The sequence below is a fragment of the Bos mutus genome, chromosome 20, assembly GCF_027580195.1.
Source record: "Bos mutus isolate GX-2022 chromosome 20, NWIPB_WYAK_1.1, whole genome shotgun sequence".
NCBI lineage: Eukaryota > Metazoa > Chordata > Mammalia > Artiodactyla > Bovidae > Bos > Bos mutus.
This window is the reverse complement of record NC_091636.1, coordinates 65,170,547-65,189,065: the sequence shown is the minus strand read 5'-3', so window position 1 is coordinate 65,189,065 and position 18,519 is coordinate 65,170,547. Positions and strand designations below refer to the sequence as shown.

Genomic DNA, 18,519 nt, shown 5'->3' with positions numbered 1-18,519 from the left:
GACTCAGCACTGAGATTAATCAATCACCTGCCCATTAACTGCTAAGCTGTGGGAAATTTAATCACAATAGATGAGGGGTGATTTCTTCCGAGAGATCCATTCATTTAAACCATAGCCAAATCTTAACACTTGAAATAAGTTTCAAATCATCTCCAGAGTAAACATTTCCAACTTTCGTTAAAAGCAGCAGCTGCTTCCTAAAAGAATACTACAAATGAACCGTCACTGCCCTATGGGGTCAGCGAAGACCACATTCCAGTGGCCCCTTGATTCCCACACAAACTCTTCAAGGCTTGGAACTCCCACTTTAAAGATTGGGCTTCTCTGGTGGTCCACTGGTTAAGAATCTGCCTTACAATGCAGCAGACACGGGTTCAATCCCTGGTCTGGGAAGATTTCACATGTCCTGGGGCAACTAAGCCAGAAGCCCTAGAGCCCAGGCTCTGCAGCCAGAGAAGCCGTGGCAGTGAGAAGCCCCTGCACCGCCTGGGGGAGTACTGCCCCCGCTCACCCCTGCACCCCCTGGGGGAGTACTGCCCATGCTCACTGGCCACTGGTCCTGCAGGGGGCTTTTGTCCTTAGTTATGCAAATTTCTGTGATTTGTGCCTCAGACCTCTGGCGGGGGAGGGGGCGGTTGTAGAATCTAGAGTCTAATTGTGCCAAAAGGCAATTTTATTTTATCTCCCATTAAGTGTTACCTGTGCCAAGAGACGGTAGCAGTTCCCATAACCGGTAAGAAAAACATCTGAACACCATTGCTATGAGCGCCTGTCAGGGAGACACGCAAACCTGCAGAGGAGCAAACAGAAAGCAAAACCAACCGCGGTCAAGGGGGAACAAAGTTTTCACTTTATTCAGATGCCCGCAATGGATCACTCTCCAGCATCATTTCATCTTGAAATTGGTTCCAGCGGAAAAACGTCCTACCAGGTGTCCATCCTAAGAATCGCAGGCCTTTGGCCAGGCTGGTCGCCCAGGAAATACACAGGCAAGCAGCCCTGCGTGGTCCTTGGTCCTTCCCCGCGACCCAGCGCGCATCCAGGGGAATCAGGGGCGCCCACCGGCCCCGGGAGGCCCTCCGAGCGTCCCCAGCGCTGCCCTCCCTCCTGCCTCGCTCGTGCGCCCTTCGGCCCATGGAAGGAGCTCAGGCAGGAGAGATGTGCCCGAAGCCAGGCGCCTTGATACTGGTGATATCGTTCTTCCGGTAGAAGTCGGCCTTCACGTGGCCCGCGCGGCCGTGGTCGCGGTTCAGAGGCTCCACGGGCTGGTCGATGCGCCGCCCGTAGACCGAAGACGACAGCACCCCCACCGGCCGCTCGCGCTCCTGTAGGAGGGGAAGTAGAGCGTTCTCAGCTGTCCATGCCTTCGTGTCCCACACCCGCCTCCCGCCTCCACCGGGCTTCTCGGTGCACAAGAAACCTACAAATGAACCATCGCAGCCCCTAAGGAGCCGGTTAAGACCACACTGACGCCGGGGTGGGGTGGGGGGTGCTCTTCAACCAGGTCAGATTCTGTCCCCTCTGCTCCAGGCCACCAGTGTCCTCAAGACGTTCAGAGGACAGTCCAAGATCTTGCAGGGACGCCAGGTACCCACTGCCTTCAGGATCGAGTTCCTCCTCCTTCTCTTCCCTTCTCCCTGCTGCTCCTCCCGCCTGTCTTCTGTTCCCCTCCTTCCTTCTCCCAAACACTCATCTCCCCAACTCCTTATCTCCCCAGCCCCCATCACATCCCCAGACCTCCACATCCCCTTAAAAGGCTGTGTCTCTTTGCGTACCACTGATCACTGCCTGGAATTCAGTTCATCATTCACTGGTTTTTTTTCTTCTGTCTCCTCTTGGGAATTTCAGCTCTATGAGGGCAGACACTCCTGTTTTGTTCACTTTATACTCAGTGGCATATGGGAGGTGCTCAAAATGTCTGACTGACTTTAAGTCATGCTAGGCATATATACTTGTGAGAAAAGTGAAAGTGAAGTCACTTATGTCTGACTCTTTGCAACTGTAGTCCACCAGGCTCCTCCATCCATGGGGTTTTCCAGACAAGAATACTGGAGTGGGTTGCCATTTCCTTCTTCAGACCTTCCTGACCAGACATTGAACCCGGGTCTCCCTCATTGTAGGCAGACACTTTATCCTCTGAGCCACCAGGGAAGTCCGTACTTGTAAGAGAGAAGCACTAACTTCACTACTAACTGGGAATGAATTAATACAAACCAAAACCCACAGACTCATTGGAAAAGACCCTGATGCTGGGAAAAACTGAGGACACAAGGAGAAGGGGGCAACAGAGGATGAGAGGGTTGGATGGCATCACCGACTCAACCGACATGAGTTTGAACAAGCTCTGGGAGATAGTGAAGGACAGGGAAGTGCTGTCCATGGGGGTTGCAAAGAGTGGGACACAACTTAGCCACTGAATAACAACAACACAGCAGGAAAACTGTTCATGTCCGTGACTTAAGCAGTGATACCTCTCAGCATTTCCATCATTCAACTTCACGTCAATTACAAGTTTCATGGAAACTGACATGGCGACATTCTAAAACATTAACAGCGGCAGGCAAAAATCCTCTGATCAAAAAGCAGTCCCACCAGAAGCTCTTACATGCTGATTTCTGTGTATTGTACAAAGATGATGATATTAGTGCAGCACATGAATTTTAATAAACATACTGTCCTCACATCAGACTTTATGGAGACAATGTTCTAGTGTGGAAGTGGGGTCTAACCCAGTGGGCAGATGGTCCTGACCCTGCCTAGGGGATGCACAGCCTCCTCCTCCTCCTCCCCTCCACCCCAGGCATCTGCTGTGAGCCTGACCTTCTCACCCTGAAGTCTGGCTCCCTTGGTTGGTCACCACCCACCCTGTCAGCTCCTTCCAGAAATCTATTCAGATAAACAGAGGACCTGAACCATACAATGGTGCACACAGCGGCCCAGTAACTCGCGAGAAATAATCTCTCTTGCCTGTGTGCTTCCATTCCTGGGAGGCCAGGGCCCTGGAACCATGATACCAGGCCTCAGAGGTTCAGCAAAGACCTGTTTATCTGTTGGAAAGAACTTCTGAGTTTTGCTGTCATGGAATTGTTAAATTCTATAGGACTGGGCTGGGCTTCCCTGGTCATAAAGAATCTGTCTGCAATACAGGAAACCCAGGTTTGATCCCTGGTTTGGGAAGATCCCCTGGAGAAGGGAATGGCAATCCACTCCAGTGAATGGAGAATTCCATGGACAGAGGAGCCTGGCAGGCTACAGTCCACGGGGTTGCAAAGAGTCGGACACCACTGAGCGACTGACACTTTCACTTTCATAGGACTAAACAACAGTCACAGAAATGAATAGACTGTTTAACAGGGCAGAACCAAGCCACAGTGACCGCAGCTTCATCGTCTCTTCCTGGCACCGGAAGACAGGGGAGAGTTTCGTGCGGCCGACTGGACACAGTGGTGAAAACGCACACCGGGAATCTGTTCACGCCCGGTGATACCCTCTTGCTATTACCTCCTCATTAATGCGGAGTCCCAGGCTTTTGGCGTGTTCTCTGTCATCTCGGTGTAACTTCTGATTATAACCTGGATCCCTCTTAAAAACACAGTCATACAGGGAAATGATTCCAGTCTGGGAATAAAAAGAGAAAGCAAGCCATGGGTTTATTCAGGGGCTGAGTCGTAGAAGTTTCAGGGGGCTTGAAAAGCCTGAACTCTCCCTGATGGAGAGTAGAGATAACGTATAGAGATTTCCCACAGCAACAAACGTGTGTAGAGAAGGTCATCATGTGGGCAGCGACGAGAGCACGGAGGCCAGGCCCCTGGTTCCCGAGAGCCCCCAACGGGGTAAAGATGTTTCCAGGGGCAATTTTCCTCCACTTGTTACAGACTCCCTTCTTCCCAGAAGAGGCTCCTCACTCTCCCCGACTCCATCCTGGAGCGCAAACCTTAAAATAATAATAATCTGTTTGATATCTGTTTTCTCCTTCATTTTTGCTTCTCTTGAATTTCTCAAATTTTCTCTAATAGGCTTGTACAACTTTGAAAAGCAAACAATCTCTGAATACTAGGACAATATATCCAAAGAGACATTCTCCTTCTTCAGAGAGACAGAAATATTTTAATCATATACAGCAGCTATAAAAGCTATAATTCATATATGTATGAACATAGATATATATGTTTGGCATGTTATATATACATGCAAACTATTCATGTATTTTATACATATAGCAAACATATGCATAAAACACACACACACAGAGCTCTGATGTGTTAGAAAATGAACCTGTTAACAGAACTACCATCTGTAACATCTCCATAATTTTAATCCCCAATTTTTCTTACTACAAAAATAAAACTGCCTTATTTGGTATCTAGTAAAAGAAGAAATCCATGTATCAGCCAATCTCTAATTTCCACCTTATAAGTCAGGCCTGTCATTTATGTTCCTCCAGCCAAGTGCTGATAACGGTCTGTATAGTCAAAGCTATGGTGTTTCTAGTAGTCATGTACGGATGTGAGAGCTGGACTGTAAAGAAGGCTGAGCACTGAAGAATTGATGCTTTTGAATTGTGGTGCTGGAGAAGACTCCTGAGAGTCCCTTGGAAAGTAAAGAGATCAAACCGGTCAATCCTAAAGGAAATCAACCCTGAGTATTCATTGGAAGGACTGATGCTAAAGCTGAAACTCCAATACTTTGGCCACCTGATGCAAAGAACTGACTCCTGGGAAAAGACCCTGATGCTGAGAAAGACTGAAGGTGGGAGGAGAAGGGTATGACAGAGGATGGCATGGTTGGATGGCATCATCAATTCAGTGGACATGAGTTTGAGCAAACTCCAAGAGATAGTGAAGGACAGGGAAGCCTGGCGTGCTGCAGTCCATGGGGTCAAAGAGTCAGACGTGACTTAGTGACTTAATAACTACAAAAACCATCTGCCTTGAATCTTCCAACAGTGAACACAGATGGGCCATCTCACTGGAATTGGGATCACAGGGTCTGAGGCTGCTTATTATTTTTTTCCTAGTATTCTAGGGAAAAAATTCTAGTATTCATGCTAGAATGACCCCCTCCAACTGCAGGACACAGAGGTACAAGGTCACAGTGAAAAGGATGCATGATGTGTGCACCATCTGGTGGAAATCACATCCCGCAGACTCTCAGTGCGGGAACTCAGGGCTTCCAGCAAAAGTGGAAACGGCTGGAGTGTGACGAAGCTTCAGCCCAGCCTTGGAAACGCCTTCACGCATCATCCATCCTGTGCAGGACAGTCCGCTCCTGCTCAGGAAGGTCTGAAGATAACCCAGACGTGGCTGCTGTCCTGGTACCAGTCCTACAGAGCCCAAGCTTGCTCTGCTCGAAGCGCAAGAGGCCAATGAATCCACGAGGCAGGGTTTGAGGCAAGAAATTAGCCAGCTGACCGAGGAGCTGGCAAACTAACATCTTAAAATGACCATCTCATCAGGGTCTAGATGCCGGGTTCCTTTATAGAACAGAGATTGGAGGGTGGGGGACTGGGGAGGTGACAAAGTAAGCAAAGTAAAAAGGCCATTAATCTTACAAGTATCTCCTAGAATGGCAAGCCTCAGGCAGAGGATGTTAATTTCTTCCTTCTTGTCATCACAAGTGGACAGGGTCCTGAACAAAGGCACTTTTTCTCAATAGTCAGGCAGAGGGGCAGGGCCCTCTGAGGCAGCCCACTATGAATTATTATAATAACAGAAGCAACAGAAAGCAAGTCAACACACTTCCAACATGGAGCCATTTTGGCTCTTCCCTGCAACACCATTAACCATCTAGTCAGGAAAACAAGGCTATCTTTTAGAAACATTATTCTCAGGTTCTTCAAAGTTTCAGAGGCACCATGTACAAGACACTGATTCAGTGATGCTGGAATGCTGACCTGCCTGCATTCTAAGTCACTCCAAGTGCTAGAGGGGGAGCTGTGGCTTCTCAGTCTGTGCCCCAGTGGGCATGGAATGAGGTCGCCTTGCAGGAGCTTCTTCTCGGCACCGCCTTGTCTCTCCCACGCAGCTGCTGGGTCTGTGCATGCCCTGGTTTAGCCGGCCCTGACTTTCACCCCTCCTGAAGGCAACCTACAGCCTCCTGAAGGCAACCTTGTACTCAGTTCAGTTCAGTCACCCAGTCGTGTCCGATTGAGACCCCGTGGACTGCAGCACGCCAGGCTTCCCTGTCCATCCCCAACTCCCGGAGCTTGCTCAAACTCATGTCCATCGAGTCAGTGATACCATCCAGTCATCTTACCTCTATCATCCCCTTCTCCTCCTGCCTTCAATCTCTCCCAGCATCAGGGTCTTTTCCAATGAGTCAATTCTTTGCAGCAGGTAGCCAAAGTATTGGAGTTTCAGCTTCAGCATCAGTCCTTCCAACGAATATTCAGGACTGACTTCCTTTAGGATGGACTGGTTGGATCTCCTTACAGTTCAAGGGACTCTCAAGAGTTTTCTCCAACACCACAGTTCAAAAGCATCAATTCTTCAGAGCTCAACTTTCTTTATAGTCCAACTCTCACATCCATACATGACCATGTCAAGTGGCGTATGGGATCTTATTTCCCTGAGCAGGGACTGAACCCCTGCCCCCTGCATTGGAAACACAGTGTCTTAACCACTGGACCACCAGGGAAGTCCAGCCTTGTACTCACACAGATAAAAAAGCCAAAGACCCAGATCAATGGAGAGGTGATACATTATTCAGATTTTCGTGCCATGAACATTGGCTAGCTGTTTGGGGGAAAAAGAAAATGAAACTTAAGTCTTCATATCACACTACAGGCAAAAGTAAACTCAGGATGGATTAGTGAAATAGTTGAAAAGAAAAGCCATAAGGGGCCTCCAAGGCATAAAAGCAAAAGGGGAAATACCGCAAAGAGAATACCCACCACTCTGACCATGTAAAATCAGAAATTTGCTTATCACATAAAATTCAAACTTCAAAAACCTTTAGGAAATGATAGAGAAACCTCAGTATCTTTTTTTATAGACTCTTTTTATTTTTTTGGCCACACAGCATGGCATGTTAGATCTTCATTCCCCAACCAGTGATCAAACCCACACCCCCCTGCATTAGAAGTATGGAGTCAATCACTGGGCCTCCAGGGAAGTCCAAAATCTCAGTTATCTTTAACATCAATGAGTAGGATGTGCACAGAAGCAGAAGCTGGAGGGGTTGGCTGGGTGTTCGCTTCTAGCCTAGACAGATTAAGGAAATCTTGCAGCAAAAAAAAATTTTTTAATAATTCCCAGGCCAGTGGGCCCTGCAGAAATACATCAGAAGCTCAAGGATGCCTGCCACCCACTCTGTTGGGATGGTGGGAGGCAGGTTCTCCAAACAAGCATGCCCACCTTCTGTAAGGGAGCTACTGCAATGTGGACCATTCCCTTTTGGGTTCAGAGCTACAGGCCAGCCCCAGCAGAAGCCCAAAGGCAGACACAGACAGTAACTTGAAAGTCCGTCACCTCCATTTACACAGTAATACAATCTGGGCTCTTGGTCATAATCTAGATGTCTCATCATCACTGGAATCCCTCCAGGCCCAGCTGACCCATGAAATAGGTGTGTTTCAGAGAGAGCCTACAGTGCAACCAAATGACCTGTTTCCCTAGGACCAGGAGCAGCTGGTGGTGGCCACGGGTGTCCCCTTCTGCACCCAGAGAACCTCGGCCAGAGAGGAGGTGAGCAGCGGGGATCCTAGGGGCCATCTCCTCTAGGGCTGTGGGTTTTATTATGCCCAGTGCCTCCTCTCAATCTTGGAAGCTCTCTTCCCAGAAGTTACACAAATTCTCACACAAATAGTTGGGGTAAGATTCTGAGCAAACTGAGGTCCAAGTCCTTTATTTTCTCCTCCCTTTCAGACCATTCTGAATGTAAATACACTCTCCATTGAAACTTTAAACCAGATCAGCTCTGCAAAGAAGAAACAAGAGAAAGGAAACAAACATATTTTTCCACTGTGGCAAGGGTACTCCTGAGTGCCCACCAAACACCTTTCTTCTTCCAGCGCAAACAGAAGACTGCAATGTCCAGTTCCCATCATAATATCCAGGGCAGGTGGGATACAGCTCTGGCCAGGGAATGAGGGTGAAATCAGTGGACACCACCTTCTAGGCCTAGTCCCCGAGAAACTCTCCTGCAGGCCTGCACACTCTCCCTGCCTGCTCTTTGTTGTTGTTCGGTCGCTAAGTCAAGTCTGACTCTTTGCAACCCCATGGACTGCAGCACGCCAGGCTTCCCTGTCCTTCACTGTCTCCCAGAGTTTGCTCAAACTCATGTGCATTGAGTCAATGATGCCATCCAACCATCTCATCCTCTGTTGTCATCACTTTATCCTCCTGCCCTCAGTGTTTCCCAGAATCAGGGGCTTTTCCAGTGAGTTATCTCTTCATATCAGGTGGGCAAAGTATTGGAGCTTCAGCATCAGTTCTTCCAATGAATATTCAGGCTTGAGTTTCTTTAGGAGTGACTGGTTTGATCTTCGTGCTGTCCAAGGGATTCTCAAGAGTCTTCTCCAGCACCACAGTTTGAAAACATCAATTCTCACCTTGCTCAATGGCCAGCAAATTAAAGGATCCAAGGAAGGACTACAAAGCCCCAAAGATTCCCAGGCCTTGGCAATAATGGAGCAACTAAAATGAAGAAGCCTAGTTTCCCAAGTCCCTACATTCAGAAGAGCTGCCCGGGAGAAACATACATGCTGGGCTATATTTCATTATGTTTATTTGTTTAAGGCCAGTGGTGAGCTTGTGTTAACAACCTGTTCTCTGGGGATAAAAGACCCAATTTTGTAGCATTTGATCATTTCTGTGGTATAGTATGCCCATTGTGGCAACTGTAGGCTTTTAAATGAATACAAAGTCCAGAAGAAATGCTAAAATCCCCCTTTGTCAGTATGATCAGGCTCTGACACCCCACTAGTTAAGACTCTCTGGGTTTGGAGTCCATTTGTCTGCATAGCACGTCCCAGCCTACCTTGACTAAGAAGGTTATGACAGGACTACATTCATCGCCTCTCCTCACGGGCCATGGCACCACTACCTGTCACCTGCAGGCTTTCAGAACTGTCTGCCTACCCAGAGCGGAGTGACCTACTTTCAAAACTGAAAATTCCCAAGGTGACCGAAAGTAGTTTTCTCTGATTCTTAAGAGATTCATTTTTCCGTCTGGTACTTTCAGCACTTCTCCTTGGGACTTAGACAGTAGATGAAGCTTAAGGAGGTTGTTTTCATTAATTTTAACATTGTTCAAAATTCTGTATCTCAGAAGAACTGGAGCTCGTCAAGGACACAACCTTAACATTTTTAAAAGAACAATACTCAACTATCTCTTTGGTTCCCGGCAAAGACTGTTTCCTCTTTGGTGAGTTAAGATCCCAAGTTGGGGGAATTTTCATAACTTTCCAAATAATCTGAATACTTTGTCAATTTAACAAGAGTGGAGGCAGTTGCCTTCTCTCTTCCACTGATACCAGCTCCCCATTCACCCCCGCAACCTCCAACCCGCAGCAATTCACATCCAGGAAGGAAAAGCCGTCCACGTGGGCTGAAACCTGAATCTAATCTTACACGTGCCTAATCGGCTTAAGTATATTGGGGAAAGTGCTGTTTGCCTGTAATGCAGGAGACCCAGGTTCAATCCCTGGGTCAGGAAGACCTGCTGAAGAAGGAAATGGCACCCACTCTGATAGTCTTTCCTGGAAAACCCCATGGACAGAGACGCCCCCTACAGTCATTGGGTCACAAATAGTCAAGACACAGCTGAGTGACTAACACTTTTCATGTATTATTTGATTGTTGTACTTCTTAAAAGGGGATGATTATGAAAGAGTCTGAGATGTAGTGTTAAATGAAAAGAGTGTGCTGCAAGTAAACACACATAGTTGTATAATCATGTGGGAACATGTTACTAGTTTAAGAAGTTTGACACACATGATCACATTCATAAACACACACAGAAGGGCCTTCACCATGTGTTCACACGGCGGTCATGACTGGTAGGAACACTTCTTCCCCACTCCCGGTGTTTCCTTCCAGAAGGAGGACTTCCACTAGAAGGGCACACATGACCCCCCAGCTCACTCCATCCTCCTTCCTTGGTGACCCCTTCCTAAGTTGGAGGAAGACACTCAGCCCCACCCCTCCAGGCCTTAAGTTTCCAGGGTCAGATCACTGAGCAGAGCAAGTGCAGCCAGCCCAGGCAGAGAGAGGCAACCACAGTCCACTCCCAATTTTGGTCCCCCTAGGACAAGAGCAAGGTCAAGGATAACCCAAACAGCAGATAATCCAAAAGGAAACTTCTGTTTAGTCTAAGAGGCTAAACTTGTCAATCGGTGACTTGTCACTTTGTTTAAAAAAATCTGCATCCATTTATTCATCCTTACTGATTCATCAGCAGGTATTTATGACACACCAACTGTGAGACCGTGGGCATTCTTTCAATTGTTGAGGACACAGGAAGCATATGAATAAATCCCTGCTCTCCTATTTTAATGAGAGGGGGAAAAAAACCCAACAGGATAACTAAGGAAAATATTTAGTAGGTCAGACAGTAGTAGATGCTAAGGAGAAAATCAGGTAGGAGTGGGAACGGAAATGTGTCTTGCAGGGGGCATACTTGCATTTGGCTAGTACACGCTGAGACTGGACGGCGTGTGGGTGCGAGAGTCCACTGGATAACAGAGAGAAACCTGTCTAGATTCTAAAAGTGGGCCAGCAACAGAACTGGGGCTCACCTGCCCGAGGTGTGGCAGGCGTGTGTGGTGCCTAAAGGCTCCTCCACTCAGGAGGGGCTCGTGGAGCTGAGATTGAACACTTCCTGCATCCTGCATGCTGGCACAGGCCTTTCAAAGATGCCCCTTTGCACCTCTGCATGGTCAGAGGTCTTTTTTACCAAGTCGTTGGCTGCACTTGGCAAAGGGAAATTCAGTATCAGGAGGGTAAAGAAACACTCAACCCCTTGCCTCTGTGTCTCTCCCACAAACCAACAAGGAAAGTTGGCTAATCCCACCAAAGCTGAGATAGGGCTTTCTGAGCAAAGCTTCCTTCACAACAGAGCTATCCACAATTCACATTAGCACGACAGAAAGCATATTCTAACACTGCCTAAGGTTTTTTTTTCTCAATGCAGCTCTTAGACTTTGAAAAATTTAATCAAAACCTTCATGAAAGGTCATTCTCCTCTGACTTAGCCTTTGCATTTCAGGAGCTGAAAAGCGGCCGAGGCGGAAGAAGAAGAAAAGTCATTTTTAAATACCATTGACTGAACCTATGGGGAAAGCACACACTGCTAGAGGCCCCTTCGGGAGCAAGACAGGAGTTGATAGCATCTTTTCTGGCAGCTTTAGAGGACAAATTTGTCTTCAGATCCGCGGCATTGAAAGTCAAAGTGTTAGTCACTCAGTCGTGTCAGACTCTTTGCTATTCCGTGGTCTGTAGCCTGCTAGGCTCCTCTGTCTGTGGCATTCTCCAGGCAATACTGGAGTAGGTGGCTATTTCCTTCTCCAGGGGATCTTCCCAACCCAGGGATCGAACCCGGGTCTCCTGCAGGGCAGGCATATTCTTTACCACCTGAGCAACGGGCTTTGAATAAGTGTGCTATTATGAGAGCCTTGACTTTGAGCTCCCACAGGGGAGATGCCTTAGAATTTAGGAACCAACAGATTGACACTTTGACACTCAGACTACCTGCCTCACCTGTGTTAATTTCCAACTTTGAACAAGGGTGGAGGATAAAAGACAGGCCCCGAGACCCAGCCTTCAGTGAAAGGAAACTCTAATCATCACTAAGATGAACAAATAAAAAGGATAATAATAAGAAGAGGTCTGCTCACACTGGGCTTACCGTGTGCCACTTTCTACCCCTTCAGTCAGTTGAGTTCAGTTCAGTCGCTCAGTCGTGTCTGACTCTTTGTGACCCCATGAATCGCAGCCTGCCAGGCCTCCCTGTCCATCACCAACTCCCAGAGTTCACTCAGACTCACATCCATCGAGTCAGTGATGCCATCCAGCCATTTCATCCTCTGTCGTCCCCTTCTCCTCCTGCTCCCAATCCCTCCCAGCATCAGGGTCTTTTCCAATGAGTCAACTCTTTGCATTAGGTGGCCAAAGTACTGGAGTTTCAGCTTTAGCATCATTCCTTCCAAAGAAATCCCAGGGCTGATCTCCTTCAGGATGGATTGGTTGGATCTCCTTGCAGTCCAAGGGACTCTCAAGAGTCTTCTCCAACACCACAGTTCAAAAGCATCAATTCTTTGGCGCTCAGCCTTCTTCACAGTCCAACTCTCACATCCATACATGACCACTGGAAAAACCATAGCCTTGACTAGACGGACCTTTTTTGGCAAAGTAATGTCTCTGCTTTTCAATATGCTATCTAGGTTGCTCATAACTTTTCTTCCAAGGAGTAAGCATCTTTTAATTTCATGGCTGCAGTCACCATCTGCAGTGATTTTGGAGCCCCAAAAAATAAAGTCTGACACTGTTTCCACTGTTTCCCCGTCTATTTTCCATGAAGCGATGGGGCCAGATGCCATGATCTTAGTTTTCTGAATGTTGAGTTTTAAGCCAACTTTTTCACTCTCCTCTTTCACCTTCATCAAGAGGCTTATTAGTTCCTCTTCACATTCTGCCATAAGGGTGGTGTCATCTGCATATGTGAGGTTATTGATATTTCTCCTGGAAATCTTGATTCCAGCTTGTGCTTCTTCCAGCCCAGCATTTCTGATGATGTACCCTGCATATAAGTTAAATATGTAGGGTGACAATATACAGCCTTGACATACTCCTTTTCCTATTTGGAACCAGTCTGTTGTTCCATGTCCAGTTCTAACTGTTGCTTCCTGACCTGCATACAAATTCTACCCCTTAGTTAAATTAATTCTCATAAGAGCTCCATGCAGTTGGCTCTGTTTGATCTCTGATTCAGAGATAGGCAAGGTGTGGTGCAGTGGTTGCTCTGTGACTTGAGCTAATTAACACAGAGTCAGTACTTTACCCAGCTCTTCCCTGGTGGCTCAGCTGGTGAAGAACCTGCCTGCAATGTGGGAGACCTGGGTTCGATCCCTGGGTCAGGAAGATCCCCTGGAGGAGGGCGTGGCAACCCACTGCAGTATTCTCACCTGGAGAATCCCATGGATAGACAAGCCTGGAGGGCTACAGTCCCTGGGGTCTCACAGAGTCAACACGCCTGAGTGACTAACACACACACACACACACACACACACACACACACACACACAGTATTTTCACCCAGGATCCTGAGCTCCTAAGGAACTAACCCGTGAGGGTGACACAGAGACTGACTGAAGAGCTAATTTCTCGGTGTTTCTTCTCAGCTCTGAGCAGAGCTTGGAATTATTTACAAAGAATTTAGTGGCAGCTGGGTCCCCCAGCAAACCTGTGATACACACTTCATCCTCTTTAGTCCAAATACTCTCAAGGTCAGAGGATCAGCTTCTGGAGTCCTGAAGCTGATTAAACACCACTTCACACAAGGACTTCATTACCATTGGGAGTTGGCTTGAGAATGGACTTTGAAATGTATTTTGTGGTTCTTGCTGCCTTGAAGGCCTTTTTATTTAAGTGTTAGCCTTTCTCCTGGGTCATTTTTTTTTTTTTTTTTCCTGTGACACTAAAGGCTTCAGGACTTGAATTTGCCTATGACCCCAGCAATCAACATTACTGAGGTTTTTTATGTTTTTTTTTCCCCTTACAATCTATCTGCATTACTTTTTTAAGGTCCATCCCTACCTTCCCAGGGCAGTAGGACATCAGAGCAGATGTTGGAAGTGTTTTCTGTAAAGGGACAGACAATCACCGTTTTAGACTTTGCCCGTCCCCCTGTCTTGGCTGCAGCTGAACTCTGTGAGGTTGCCACTGACAATACTAAACACATGAGGCCACGACTGTGTTTTAATAAAGCTTTCTTAAAGCGGGTGGCAGGGTGTATTTGAACTACGCTTCTCGCTCACTTTTGATCTCCTTCCAGGCACGGAGACCTGGTCTGGTCACTTTGGGCATCTCTCTGCTGCTTGGTTGATTTGGCCCCAGAAAGTTGGAGCCCCGTGTCTGATTGGTGAATTCAGGAAGAATAAACCGAGTCAGCCAAGCCTGCCGCAGTCAGACCCCAGAAGGAGCATCACCCAGCGGCGGACCCCAGCTCCCAACCTTCCTCCAGATCCTGGGCACCCAGTAAGCTTCCTGCTCCGGTAGAAGCAATAGGAACCTGGCGACTCCCCTCGCTTCCTCATAGAGCACTCAGCCATAACCCACCCCCAAAAGGCCAGGAGCACTGGCTGAGTGTCCGGCCTACCCCACCCCAGCAGGCCCAGTCCCCCCAGCACCTCTTCCAAGTGTACTGTGCTCCTTCCCCCATCCCCGCTTCATGGCAAACAGATGGGGAATAATAGAAACAGTGAGAGAGTTTATTTTCTTGGGCTCCAAAATCACTGCAGGTGGTGACTGCAGCCTTGAAATTAAGACACTTGCTCCTTGGAAGAAAAGCTATGACTAACCTAGACAGCATATTAAAAAGCAGAGACATTACTATGCCAACAAAGGTTTGTCTAGTCAGAGCTATGGTTTTTCCAGTAGTCATGTACGCATGTGAGAGTTGGACCATACAGAAAACTGAGCACCAAAGAATTGATGCTTTTGAACTGTGGTGTTGGAGAAGACTCTTGAGAGTCCCTTGGACTGCAAGGAGATCCAACCAGTCCATCCTAAAGGAAGTCAGTCCTGAATATTCATTGGAAGGACTGATGCTGGAGCTGAAGTTCCAATACTTTGGCCACCTGATGGGAAGAACTGATTCATTGGAAAAGACCCTGATGCTGGGAAAGATTGAAGGCAGGAGGAGAAGGGGATGACACAGCATGAGATGGTTGGATGGTATCACTGACTCAATGGACATGAGTTCGAGCAAGCTCCAGGAGTTGGTGATGGACAGGGAAGCCTGGGGGTTGCAAAAAGTCCAACACGACTAACAATTGAACCCACCCCCACCCCCCATCCACCGCCCACCCAGCTCCGCCCCTGCCCAGCCCCTCCGTGGCGGGGCGCGGGGGTCCGCCTTACTCCGCCTTACACCGTAAGACCACTTACGGTGGTCTTAGCAGCGGTTCTCTGGGGTCTAAGAACCCCAGAGAGAGGCCTCTCTACTACTCTCCCACTCCTGTGACCCTGACGCCCCCCTCCCACCTCGAACCTTTTACAGGCTGTGCTGCTCAAGCCCACCCCAGCCTTTTTGTGTAGCCGCATCCCCAGACTCCTAACCTGACACTGAAGCCCCGCCCCACCCTGCATCCACGCCCCCAGAAACCCTTCCCAGCAGTGTAATCCCGCCCCCAGCACCCTCCTTCTCAGTGTTCAGTTTAGTTCCTTCCATCAGTCGTGTCCGAGTCTTTGCGACCCCATGAACTGCAGCATGCCAGGCCTCCCTGTCCATCACCAACTCCTGGAGCTTGCTCAAACTCATGTCCATCAAGTCGGTGATGCCATCCAACCATCCCATCCTCTGTCAGCCCCTTCTCCTCCTGCCTTCAATCCTTCCCAGCATCAGGGTCTTTTCCAATGAATCAGTTCTTTATATCAGGTGGCCATAGTATTGGAGTTTCAGCTTCAGCATCAGGTTGGATCTCCTTGCAGTCCAAGGACTCTCAAGAGTCTTCTCCAACACTACAGTTCAAAAGCATCAATTATTCGGCGCTCAGCTTTCTGTATGGTCCAACTCTCACATCCATACATGGCTACTGGGAAAACCATAGCTTAGACTAGATGGACCGTGGTCTGCAAAGTAATGTCTCTATGTTGTCTCACCCCGTTTCTTCTCCCTCTGAACCCCCTCCACCAGACTCCTTCCCGATTGGGCCGAAGCTCCCAGGACCCGTCCCCTTCGTGAAACACCGCCCCCATCTCATTCCCTGGAAGTGCAGCCCCGCCCCAAACACGTCCCCTTGGTCCCACCCAGGCATTGTAACCCCGCCCCTATTCTCCCCCCACCCCGGTTACCTCCCTGGACTTGCAGTCCCGCCCCCATTAGCCCTCCTGCCCCCTCCCCTCAATGCAGCCCCGCCCTTGACCCCCGCAGCCCCCACCAGCATCCAGTCCTCCGTCCCGGCCCTCAAGCACCCCGCTCACCGCCCCCCCCCGCCCCAACCCCACCCCAGCTCACCCAGCCCTGGCGGTAGTAGTAGCTGTGCTCCTTGGGGTCCTGGCGCCGCGGAGGGATGTAGCTGAAGGCGGACAGTGCCGAGATGGGCAGCGGCCGGGGCTTGCCCCGCAGCGCGGCGGCCGTGATCTCCTCCTCGTCGTCCTCCATTTGGCCGCCGAGCTCCGTCCGCCCGTCGAGGGCCCGGGTGCAGCCCTCCCGCCTCGGGCTGCTAGGCGCCCGGGTTGTGCTGTTGCCTGGAGACTGCGGCCGCGCCGCGCGAGTCTGGGAAGGGCGGGGCGAGGGCGGGGCCGACACGCCCCCATGCCCCCTGGAAACTCCGCCTTCCAGCCCCTTCCTGGGACAACGGGGAGCTCCATTGGCTCAAGCCGCTGCTGGGGCCGGAGGCGGGGAGATGCCTCTGAGATCCGCAGTTTCCGACCTGCTCTTCTTTCTGCGTGCAGTCTGTCCCTTCCTGAGACCGTGTTGGTTGGGCAACTGATGACCTTGCACCTCCTGTGTGCCGGCGCCTGGGATGAGCCCTGAACCAAGCAGACTGTCCGCTGGGATCTGACAGCCTGGTGACGAAGACGGGATCGATGTGAAATGACAAGTGATTCAAGAGGGTCTGGAGCAGCGCCGCCAAATAGAGACACAGAGGCGCACCTGTAGTTTCAAACTTTCTGGGAACCACACTCTCACCCTTCCCTAGGCAGCCGCGTGTGAGCTCCGTCGTGTCCGACTCTTTGTGACCCCATGGACTGTAGCCCGCCAGGCTCCTCTGTCCATCGGATTATCCAGGCAAGAATACTAGAGTGGGTTGCCATTTTCTCCTTCAGGGGGATTCTCCTGACCCAGGGATCAAACCAGTGGTAAGGTGGACTCCTTACCACTGGGCCAGCTGGGAAGTTTTTAAGTACAGAGGACACCAATGTTAGGAAGATCATTCTTGTCTATTTTTTTTTTTTTAGTTGTTTTTTTTTTTTTTTTCTTTGGATGCGAACCATTTTAAAAAGTTTGTATTGAATCTGTTACAATATTGCTTCTGTTTTTTGGATTTTCCCCACCTAGGGATGGAGCCCTCCTTTCTCTGTGTCTCCAGCTTTGGCAGGCGAGTTCTTTACCACCAACGCCCCCTTGGAAGCCCTAGGTAGGGGTCCTCATAAAATCGCCAGGAGAGAGAGAGAGAATGAAAAAAAAAAAGAAGAAGAAGCTCTTATAATCAAGTACCTCCCTCAACCTCTCAAACCTCTTTTAAAGATCGGACACAGGAGGTCAGCTAATGGTCAGGAGCCGTCACAGCCTTGCATAGGTGACCTGGTAACACATTTTGTGAAAAGGGAGCGGTTGATACCAGTTGTCTTGAGAACTCAGCTAAAACTGAGACTGAAATCGTTTTGTTGAAAAATCCTTTTGTGCAGCTATGTGGAGGTACATCAGTTAGCTTCAGCTCCCCCTCGGCTCTCTTCTGTACTAGACTGACAGCTGCAGAGGGCGCTGCACTCACCCTCTGATGGCTCAGTCTGGCACAGAGTAGGTGCTCACTCCACAGATACTTGGTGATTCAGTAGAGAAATACAGTTGGCATACTGGCTTGGGTTCCTTCTAAAGGTGAGCCTGGGACAAGGGACTTGGATCTGTTGTTGTTCATGTCCAACTCTGTGACCCCACGGACGGCAGCACGCCAGGCTTCTCTGATCCTAACCATCTCCTGCAGTTTGCCCAAGTTCATGTCCATTGAATTGCTCTCCCATCTTCCCCAATAGCATATTAGACATCTTCAGACCTGGGAGGACTCATATTTCAGTGTCATATCTGTTTGTCTTTTTATACTGTTCGTGGGGTTCTCACAGCCAAAATACTGGAGGGGTTTGCCACCCCTTCTCCAGTGGACCAAGTTTTGTCAGGGTCTCCACTGTGACCCATCCATCTTGCGTGGCCATGCATGGCATAGCTCATACCTTCATTGAGTTATGATAGCTTATGGTGAACGATGTCAGATTCGTGTTCTCCGAAGAAGATTTAGCTTCAGGACCAGGGACCAGGTTTGATCACTCAAGAGCTTTTGTGTAACAGAGTTTCATTAAAATGAAAAGGTTAGGTTAGTGAAGTTGTTCAGTCGTGTCCAACTCTTTGCGACCCCATGGACTGCAGCCTACCAGGCTCCTCCATCCATGGGATTTTCCAGGCAAGAGTACTGGAGTGGGGTGCCATTGCCTTCTCCAGAGGATCTTCCCAACCCAGAGATCAAACCCAGGTCTACTGCATTGTAGGCAGACACTTTACCGTCTGAGCCACCAGGGATGCCCTAGTGAAAAAGGGACAGAGAAAGCTTCTGACACAGACGTCAGAAGGCGGGTGGAGAGT

The 18,519-nt window shown here is 49.1% G+C and overlaps 1 protein-coding gene across 1 annotated transcript; it reads right to left on the bottom strand.

Moving 5' to 3' along the window:
- Positions 1-1,143: 1,143 nt before the first annotated feature.
- Positions 1,144-16,443, bottom strand: CFAP90 (cilia and flagella associated protein 90). Its single transcript, XM_070357743.1, has 3 exons — positions 16,177-16,443; positions 3,502-3,618; positions 1,144-1,325 (listed from the first exon to the last, which is right to left on the bottom strand). The coding sequence occupies exons 1-3, from the start codon at positions 16,321-16,323 to the stop codon at positions 1,146-1,148; spliced, it is 444 nt and encodes a 147-aa protein (XP_070213844.1). The 5' UTR covers positions 16,324-16,443; the 3' UTR covers positions 1,144-1,145.
- Between the last annotated feature and the right edge of the window lie 2,076 nt (positions 16,444-18,519).

Excerpts from the sequence above, each read along its gene's own strand:
- CFAP90 (XM_070357743.1), bottom strand. The coding sequence starts at position 16,323 with ATGGAGGACGACGAGGAGGAGATCACGGCCGCCGCGCTGCGGGGCAAG. Across the intron at positions 3,619-16,176 it reads ACTACTACCGCCAGGGCTGG|ACTGGAATCATTTCCCTGTA; the intron begins GTGAGCTGGGGT and ends TTTTATTCCCAG. Across the intron at positions 1,326-3,501 it reads GACTCCGCATTAATGAGGAG|GAGCGCGAGCGGCCGGTGGG; the intron begins GTAATAGCAAGA and ends CCCCTCCTACAG.